Raw genomic sequence first — 9,634 nt, 5'->3', positions numbered from 1 at the left:
AATTCAAATCATGTCTGAAAAACTAAGTACACCCTCACTGCTCCCATGAGGCTTAAAAGGAAAAGGAGCAGCCAGGTGCAACTAATTATTGTCAGGGTGAGAACCTCTATTTGCTGCAGACCAAGAACTTCCTCTGAAAATCTACAGGCCTCAGTTAGCAGGTTAAAGGTCATGACAGGACAGTTAGAAAGACACTGAACCGGTACGGCGGTTTGGAAGGGTTCAAGGTGAGAGTCTCTTCTCTCTAAAAACAAAATGGCAGCAGGACTTGGACTAGCAAAGCTGCATGTGGATGAAGGACGAGACTTCTGGGACAATGTCCTCTGGACAGATGAGACCAAATCGGAGTTGTTTGATCATAATGGACAGAACCATGTTTGGAGAAAACCAGACACAGTAGAACACAAACACCTCATACTACCTGTGGAGCATGGAACTGATTAAAATGCTGTGCTGGAACCTTCAGAGAGCTGAGAAGAAACCTCAAATAGCAACGTTGGAAAAAAGAGTGGACCACGAGTCCTCCACCACAATGTGAGAGACAGATAAAGTCAGACAGAGCTGCTGCAGGAGGTTCTACAGGCTGCTGCAGGAAGTTCTACAGGCTGCTGCAGGAAGTTCTACAGGCTGCTGCAGGAAGTTCTACAGGCTGCTGCAGGAAGTTCTACAGGCTGCTGAAGGAGGTTCTACAGGCTGCTGCAGGAAGTTCTACAGGCTGCTGCAGGAAGTTCTACAGGCTGCTGCAGGAAGTTCTACAGGCTGCTGAAGGAGGTTCTACAAGCTGCTGAAGGAGGTTCTACAGGCTGCTGCAGGAGGTTCTACAGGCTGCTGAAGGAGGTTCTACAGGCTGCTGCAGGAGGTTCTACAGGCTGCTGAAGGAGGTTCTACAAGCTGCTGAAGGAGGTTCTACAAGCTGCTGAAGGAGGTTCTACAAGCTGCTGAAGGAAGTTCTACAGGCTGCTGAAGGAGGTTCTACAAGCTGCTGAAGGAGGTTCTACAAGCTGCTGCAGGAGGTTCTACAGGCTGCTGCAGGAGGTTCTACAGGCTGCTGAAGGAGGTTCTACAAGCTGCTGAAGGAGGTTCTACAGGCTGCTGCAGGAAGTTCTACAGGCTGCTGCAGGAAGTTCTACAGGCTGCTGAAGGAGGTTCTACAGGCTGCTGAAGGAGGTTCTACAAGCTGCTGAAGGAGGTTCTACAGGCTGCTGCAGGAAGTTCTACAGGCTGCTGCAGGAAGTTCTACAGGCTGCTGAAGGAGGTTCTACAAGCTGCTGAAGGAGGTTCTACAAGCTGCTGAAGGAGGTTCTACAAGCTGCTGAAGGAAGTTCTACAGGCTGCTGAAGGAGGTTCTACAAGCTGCTGAAGGAGGTTCTACAAGCTGCTGCAGGAGGTTCTACAGGCTGCTGCAGGAGGTTCTACAGGCTGCTGAAGGAGGTTCTACAAGCTGCTGAAGGAGGTTCTACAGGCTGCTGCAGGAAGTTCTACAGGCTGCTGCAGGAAGTTCTACAGGCTGCTGAAGGAGGTTCTACAGGCTGCTGAAGGAGGTTCTACAAGCTGCTGAAGGAGGTTCTACAGGCTGCTGCAGGAAGTTCTACAGGCTGCTGCAGGAAGTTCTACAGGCTGCTGAAGGAGGTTCTACAGGCTGCTGAAGGAGGTTCTACAGGCTGCTGAAGGAGGTTCTACAGGCTGCTGCAGGAGGTTCTACAGGCTGCTGAAGGAGGTTCTACAAGCTGCTGAAGGAGGTTCTACAGGCTGCTGCAGGAAGTTCTACAGGCTGCTGCAGGAAGTTCTACAGGCTGCTGAAGGAGGTTCTACAGGCTGCTGCAGGAAGTTCTACAGGCTGCTGAAGGAGGTTCTACAGGCTGCTGAAGGAGGTTCTACAGGCTGCTGCAGGAAGTTCTACAAGCTGCTGCAGGAAGTTCTACAGGCTGCTGCAGGAGGTTCTACAGGCTGCTGAAGGAGGTTCTACAGGCTGCTGCAGGAAGTTCTACAGGCTGCTGAAGGAGGTTCTACAGGCTGCTGAAGGAGGTTCTACAGGCTGCTGCAGGAAGTTCTACAAGCTGCTGCAGGAAGTTCTACAGGCTGCTGAAGGAGGTTCTACAGGCTGCTGCAGGAGGTTCTACAGGCTGCTGAAGGAGGTTCTACAGGCTGCTGCAGGAGGTTCTACAGGCTGCTGAAGGAGGTTCTACAGGCTGCTGCAGGAAGTTCTACAGGCTGCTGCAGGAGGTTCTACAGGCTGCTGAAGGAGGTTCTACAGGCTGCTGCAGGAAGTTCTACAGGCTGCTGAAGGAGGTTCTACAGGCTGCTGAAGGAGGTTCTACAGGGTGCTGCAGGAAGTTCTACAAGCTGCTGCAGGAAGTTCTACAGGCTGCTGAAGGAGGTTCTACAGGCTGCTGCAGGAGGTTCTACAGGCTGCTGAAGGAGGTTCTACAGGCTGCTGCAGGAGGTTCTACAGGCTGCTGAAGGAGGTTCTACAGGCTGCTGCAGGAAGTTCTACAGGCTGCTGCAGGAGGTTCTACAGGCTGCTGAAGGAGGTTCTACAGGCTGCTGCAGGAAGTTCTACAGGCTGCTGAAGGAGGTTCTACAGGCTGCTGAAGGAGGTTCTACAGGCTGCTGCAGGAGGTTCTACAGGCTGCTGCAGGAGGTTCTACAAGCTGCTGCAGGAGGTTCTACAGGCTGCTGAAGGAGGTTCTACAGGCTGCTGAAGGAGGTTCTACAGGCTGCTGCAGGAGGTTCTACAAGCTGCTGAAGGAGGTTCTACAGGCTGCTGCAGGAGGTTCTACAAGCTGCTGAAGGAGGTTCTACAGGCTGCTGAAGGAGGTTCTACAGGATGCTGAAGGAAGTTCTACAGGATGCTGAAGGAAGTTCTACAGGCTGCTGAAGGAGGTTCTACAAGCTGCTGAAGGAGGTTCTACAAGCTGCTGAAGGAGGTTCTACAGGCTGCTGAAGGAGGTTCTACAAGCTGCTGAAGGAGGTTCTACAAGCTGCTGCAGGAAGTTCTACAGGCTGCTGAAGGAGGTTCTACAAGCTGCTGAAGGAGGTTCTACAAGCTGCTGCAGGAAGTTCTACAGGCTGCTGAAGGAGGTTCTACAGGCTGCTGCAGGAGGTTCTACAGGCTGCTGAAGGAGGTTCTACAGGCTGCTGAAGGAGGTTCTACAGGCTGCTGAAGGAGGTTCTACAGGATGCTGAAGGAGGTTCTACAGGCTGCTGCAGGAGGTTCTACAGGCTGCTGAAGGAGGTTCTACAGGCTGCTGAAGGAGGTTCTACAGGCTGCTGAAGGAGGTTCTACAGGATGCTGAAGGAGGTTCTACAGGCTGCTGCAGGAGGTTCTACAAGCTGCTGAAGGAGGTTCTACAGGCTGCTGAAGGAGGTTCTACAGGATGCTGAAGGAAGTTCTACAGGATGCTGAAGGAAGTTCTACAGGCTGCTGAAGGAGGTTCTACAAGCTGCTGAAGGAGGTTCTACAGGCTGCTGAAGGAGGTTCTACAAGCTGCTGAAGGAGGTTCTACAAGCTGCTGAAGGAGGTTCTACAGGCTGCTGCAGGAGGTTCTACAGGCTGCTGCAGGAGGTTCTACAAGCTGCTGCAGGAAGTTCTACAGGCTGCTGAAGGAGGTTCTACAGGCTGCTGAAGGAGGTTCTACAGGCTGCTGCAGGAGGTTCTACAAGCTGCTGAAGGAGGTTCTACAGGCTGCTGCAGGAGGTTCTACAGGATGCTGAAGGAGGTTCTACAGGCTGCTGAAGGAGGTTCTACAGGCTGCTGAAGGAGGTTCTACAGGCTGCTGCAGGAGGTTCTACAAGCTGCTGAAGGAGGTTCTACAGGCTGCTGCAGGAGGTTCTACAAGCTGCTGAAGGAGGTTCTACAAGCTGCTGAAGGAGGTTCTACAGGCTGCTGAAGGAGGTTCTACAGGCTGCTGAAGGAGGTTCTACAGGATGCTGAAGGAAGTTCTACAGGATGCTGAAGGAAGTTCTACAGGCTGCTGAAGGAGGTTCTACAAGCTGCTGAAGGAGGTTCTACAAGCTGCTGAAGGAGGTTCTACAGGCTGCTGAAGGAGGTTCTACAAGCTGCTGAAGGAGGTTCTACAAGCTGCTGCAGGAAGTTCTACAGGCTGCTGAAGGAGGTTCTACAAGCTGCTGAAGGAGGTTCTACAAGCTGCTGCAGGAAGTTCTACAGGCTGCTGAAGGAGGTTCTACAGGCTGCTGCAGGAGGTTCTACAGGCTGCTGAAGGAGGTTCTACAGGCTGCTGAAGGAGGTTCTACAGGCTGCTGAAGGAGGTTCTACAGGCTGCTGAAGGAGGTTCTACAGGATGCTGAAGGAGGTTCTACAGGCTGCTGCAGGAGGTTCTACAAGCTGCTGAAGGAGGTTCTACAGGCTGCTGAAGGAGGTTCTACAGGATGCTGAAGGAAGTTCTACAGGATGCTGAAGGAAGTTCTACAGGCTGCTGAAGGAGGTTCTACAAGCTGCTGAAGGAGGTTCTACAGGCTGCTGAAGGAGGTTCTACAGGCTGCTGAAGGAGGTTCTACAGGCTGCTGAAGGAGGTTCTACAGGATGCTGAAGGAGGTTCTACAGGCTGCTGCAGGAGGTTCTACAAGCTGCTGAAGGAGGTTCTACAGGCTGCTGAAGGAGGTTCTACAGGATGCTGAAGGAAGTTCTACAGGATGCTGAAGGAAGTTCTACAGGCTGCTGAAGGAGGTTCTACAAGCTGCTGAAGGAGGTTCTACAGGCTGCTGAAGGAGGTTCTACAAGCTGCTGAAGGAGGTTCTACAAGCTGCTGAAGGAGGTTCTACAGCCTGGTGCTGAAGGAGGTTCTACAGCCTGGTGCTGAAGGAGGTAAATTTTATAGTGAACAAGCAAATAGTAAAATACAAATTTGAATTAAGACGAAGCAAATATAAATAAAATTCTATATTTATTTAAACACCTATATGTTTTTATTGGTAATCTTGGATTATTAATTTGCAAATATATACATTTTTATTACAGCAATAAACTGAACCATGTTTGCTCTTTCACAGAAATTAATTCTAAGCTGACAATAACAAAGCACGCATTTATTTATTTATTTTTAATGAAATTACTCAATATCTACTGGAATATTAGTAATAGACAATATCAATTATTTAAACATATTGAGATCTCATTTTAATTATTGTACATGTATTTATTTCAAACTGTATGTAATTTAGACAAATACAATTAATTGGAAATAATTTGATCTATTATTTTTTTTTACATTTAACAGAAGGAAAATGTACAGAGAGTTTATTTATGTACTATATTCTAACTTCGAGATGCACAAAAAATACCAGATGTATGATGATCCTCTGAAGCCACCAGAGATCAGCAGAGCCTCACGGGCCTGTAGCTGCTGATCACGGAGAACAGCGCCCTCTAGCGGTTAATTGGTTTATTATCTGCCGGGATTCCAGATGTGATGTGATCAGAAACGTTGTTGGCATCTTCAGACTGAGCGAGCCGCAGCGCCGTCAGGCTGCAGGCTGGATGAGGCAAACGAGCAGTGCATGATGGGACAGAAAGGTTCGTGGGCTCTGAGAGCTTCAGTGAGGAGGTTCTGCTCCTCAGAGAGAGAATCCACCTGAAGATAAAACCCAGCTGTTACAGCTCCTTTTATGCTCACAGCCACTGAAAACGGACAGCATAATAATTATTACACCAATGACCCAACTTTCTTAATTAGACAATGAACTGTTATTACTTAGTTCAACCTCTGTGTTTATTCTCTTTGTGATTGTATGTACAGCGCTTTGAGTGTCTCGTTACTGAAAAGCACTATATAAATAAACTTACCTTACCTATTATTCAAACGCAATATTTGATGTGAGATTTTATTCTTTTTACAAAACACTTGTACCAGTGAGGGAAAGAATCCCATCAAACGGACGATACTGGTACAACTGACGAGACTCAGTGAAGGATGGGGAAGGAGTCAGTACCCCACAGGGAAAGATTCCTTAAGTTTTAGGTGCAAATTCTAGTCAAATGTTACATGTCTGCAAGGATAGCAGGGTTTAATAGGAGTGATTTAAATGTTTTATGTTTAATGGTGTATGAAATTATTTTTCAGTAAAGATAAGATCTACTTGGACTGACTGGATGTAGGACAGGATCTGGTTTTAAGTACCTCTCTCTTCAGCTTCCTGTTTCTCTGCTCCAGCAGCTCACAGGCCTGACAATGAAGAATCAAGAAAAACAAAGAACAATTCAATTGGATTTTGTGTTTTACAGCAAGAAAAATATGAGATGCATTAAAATAAGAGCTCAACTTTGAGAAGTTTTACTTCTGTTTTGACTAAAGCTACATCTGTATAACTTCACACGTTTTTCCTGTCTGGATAAACAGATTTGAGAGTGCCCAAGTTGGACTCACTTCAAATACAGGGAATATCTGAGCACACTTGCTGCTGTTGCACCAATAAATCCTGATCAACAGTTCTTCAGGCTTTCTGAAGGTCTCTGAGATCTAATCTTTGGACTTTGGCTGCTTCATTATTTCTGTTCGGTCCAGTTGTTGCAACCAAACAGGTCTGGAGCCACCTTTGAACCTGGAGTAGTTTTATATACAGAGAAGCTCTTGGTCAAGTCAATGACCACGCTGTACCCAGGTTTGGTGGCTGCAAGAAAAGCCCACATCATCATACCCCCACCACTGTGCTTGAGTGTTTTATAAGTTGCTTGTGCTGATTTGCTGTGTTTGGGTTCTTCTAATCATGGTGCAGTGCATTATGGTCCAACATCTCTACTTTGGTCTCATCTGTCTGAAAGACATTTTCCTAGAAGTTTTGTTTTTCATTCAGATGGAGCTTTGCAAGTCCCACAGCCACACACCCTGCACATAAACTGTTCAGAGTTTTACCTTCAGGTGGCGCTACAGAGCACTGTTCACTAAAACCAGCCGCCACAGAGACAGTTTCTTCCTCCAGGCTGTTTCTCTGATGAATATTCAATAGAGTACAAATCAACAGCATACAGATGTTGCAAATGCACCTTTTCTATTATATATGTGTATATTGTAAATTGTAAATATGTATATTCTGTAATACAAAAACAAAACCAAAGAGCAAAGTGTACCGGAGTCAAATTCCTTGTTTTTATGTACGAACTTAGCAATAAAGCTGATTCTGATCTTGTTTTTAGATGCTTTCTCTTATAACTCTTCCAAACAGCCATACTGGAACTTTGATAGTTTGGAAATGGTCTCGGAACCAATCCATCCATCTATGTTCTTTACCTGCTTCTTCCGTACGGGTCGCGGGGAGCTGGTGCCCATCTCCAGCAGTCTACGGGCGAGAGGCGGGATTCACCCTGGACAGGTTTCCAGTCCATCACAGGGAAACACACACAGTACAAACAACCATGCACACACTCATTCACACCTAAAGACAATTTACAGACAACAATTAACCTAAGAGTCGTGTTTTTGGACTACAGGAGGAAGATGGAGTACCTGGAGGGAACCCACGTATGCACAAGGAGAACATGCCCACTACATGCAGAAAGACCCCCAGCCGGGAGTTGAATCCAGGATCTTCTTGCTGCAAGGCAACAGTGCTACCAACTGAGCTGGTCTCAGAACCCTTCCCAGATTAATAAGTAGCAGCAGTAGCTTCTCTAAGGTCAGTGCTGATGCCCTTCTAACGTGGCTTTGTTTTAACACACACCTGTTTGCTTCAGAGCAGCCAGGTGTCCGAACTTCTCCTTTTATAGGAGTGATGATGATAATCAGTTAATCGGTGCATCTTATTAGCAGAACTTGGCTGCTTTTTCCTCTCCTTAATCCAGTGATTTTTCTCAAGGAACACTGGTTCATCTCTGGACAGAATTAGTGAAAAAACAGCCAAAGTCCAAAGAAAATCTTGGAGACCTTTTGATCCAGACTATTACAAAAAGTTCACAAGAACCCTTGCAGCTTAGAAGTAAAATGAAAAAATGAGTTGAATGAAGGGTTTGGAAACTACTGTGGAGTCAGTAAAAGTCCAAAACTCATGAAACATCACGGTAAGCACCTCGTGCAGTTGGTCTGCTCTCTGTGTTTGTCTCTTCCGACTCTGCTGAGCTGCGACTCTGTTCTTCTCTCTCCTCTTCAGCCTCCGTCCTTCATCCTTTAAACACTGACCCAATTACAGACACATTACAGACTGATCTGTCCACTAACACAAACCAAAGCCAGAGTGGTCTCTAACAGCAGCAGCAGTTCAAACCAGAGACCCTGACAGATCCTGAAGCTGCTGAACCTTACCGTCCATCCATCACAGAGCTGATTGGTCCTGACGTACTCCTGCTGAGGCCGGCAGGATGAATCACAGTCAGACATCACAGATGCTCAAAATGAACAAACCAAGGTAAGTACAGAGCAGAGGACACTCAACAGGGGGGATTCTGTTGGACTGTAAAAGTGTCTGAGAGACTCTGGACATTGGGTGGAAAACAGCCAGTAGTTTCACATCACCTTTCAATTTCGATGCCCTTTTTAAAGAAGTGGCCACTTCAGTTCACAGAAGTCAGGTGACTCTGGGCTCACACTGAACATGCACTTCTGTGGACTTGCATGTGGTTTTGAAAGATGCTCCTCATAGACAGGCACTGTCAGAGAAAGCCCTGCAAAAGTTCTCCATCCTGCGCCAACCGGAACTACTTCCTGCCTCAAGAGCTGCTGACATCACCCACATGGCATTTATTCAGTCTGTCCAGTGTTCGTCCATCAGGTTCAGCATCTAAACCATCAGGTCTGCAGAAAGGATCGCTGGAGTCGACCTTCCTTTAATCCTGCACTTCTACAGGTGTAGATTCAGGAAGTGGTTCGGCACACGTCTTAGCCCGTTTTAATGTTGACCTGACCTGACGGCCTTGGGCCCGACACCGAGGAAATGGAGTAAATTCCACTAATTATCTAAAAGTGCAGACATGAAGTAAAATAAGTCAAACTTCTGTCAAAATTGAAATGCAGTTAAAAAAACATCCAACAACAATAAACGTAATAAATGATCCTTGCAAAAGTTTTCATACCCTTCCACATTTTCCACAACAAAATGTTATTTTACAATTAATCTCTACAAAGTGTGGCATGCATTTGTATTCAGCTCATTTACTCTGATGCCCCTAAATAAATCCCAGTGGAACCAGCGGCCTTCAGAAGTCACCTAATAAGTCCAGCTGTTTAATTTAATCGAACTCCAGATGTTCTGTTTCTGGCCTCAGAGGTTCCAGCATCATGAAGACCAAAGAACACAGCAGACAGGTCAGGGAGAAAGTTCTGGTTCAGTTTAAAGCAGAGTTAGGTTCTACAACATCCCAAGCTCTGAACATCTCCCAGAACTTCATTCTATCTATCTGGACATGTAGAGGATGGAACAACTGCAGACCTACCAAGACATGGACATCCACCTAGACAGGACAGCAAGGAGAGCATTAATCAGAGAAGCAGACAAGAGACCCATGGTAACTCTGGAGGAGCTGCAGAGATCCACAGCTAGTCATGAACTCCTAAAGTCCATAAAAAGTCCTGTTTTGCTTGGAGGGACACAGCAAACCTGTGGAAGAAGGTGCTCTACTCAGATCAGCTCTGATTTCAGGTTCATTTCTGGACATCAGAAGCAGCCGGCAGCAGCAGTGTTTCTCACA

The 9,634-nt window shown here is 47.0% G+C and overlaps 1 protein-coding gene across 1 annotated transcript; it reads right to left on the bottom strand.

Annotated features, from left to right (window-relative positions):
- Positions 1-4,891: 4,891 nt before the first annotated feature.
- batf3 (basic leucine zipper transcription factor, ATF-like 3) lies at positions 4,892-9,627 on the bottom strand. Its single transcript, XM_047388724.1, has 4 exons — positions 8,253-9,627; positions 8,020-8,124; positions 6,138-6,182; positions 4,892-5,591 (listed from the first exon to the last, which is right to left on the bottom strand). Exons 1-4 carry the CDS (start codon positions 8,325-8,327, stop codon positions 5,457-5,459), a joined length of 360 nt encoding a protein of 119 aa, XP_047244680.1. The 5' UTR covers positions 8,328-9,627; the 3' UTR covers positions 4,892-5,456.
- Between the last annotated feature and the right edge of the window lie 7 nt (positions 9,628-9,634).

Source organism: Girardinichthys multiradiatus, chromosome 15 (assembly GCF_021462225.1).
Source record: "Girardinichthys multiradiatus isolate DD_20200921_A chromosome 15, DD_fGirMul_XY1, whole genome shotgun sequence".
NCBI lineage: Eukaryota > Metazoa > Chordata > Actinopteri > Cyprinodontiformes > Goodeidae > Girardinichthys > Girardinichthys multiradiatus.
This window is presented reverse-complemented; position numbering and strand designations above follow the sequence as displayed.

Excerpts from the sequence above, each read along its gene's own strand:
- batf3 (XM_047388724.1), bottom strand. The coding sequence starts at position 8,327 with ATGTCTGACTGTGATTCATCCTGCCGGCCTCAGCAGGAGTACGTCAGG. Across the intron at positions 8,125-8,252 it reads AGCTCTGTGATGGATGGACG|TGTTTAAAGGATGAAGGACG; the intron begins GTAAGGTTCAGC and ends TAATTGGGTCAG. Across the intron at positions 6,183-8,019 it reads GAGCAGACCAACTGCACGAG|GCCTGTGAGCTGCTGGAGCA; the intron begins GTGCTTACCGTG and ends CTTCATTGTCAG.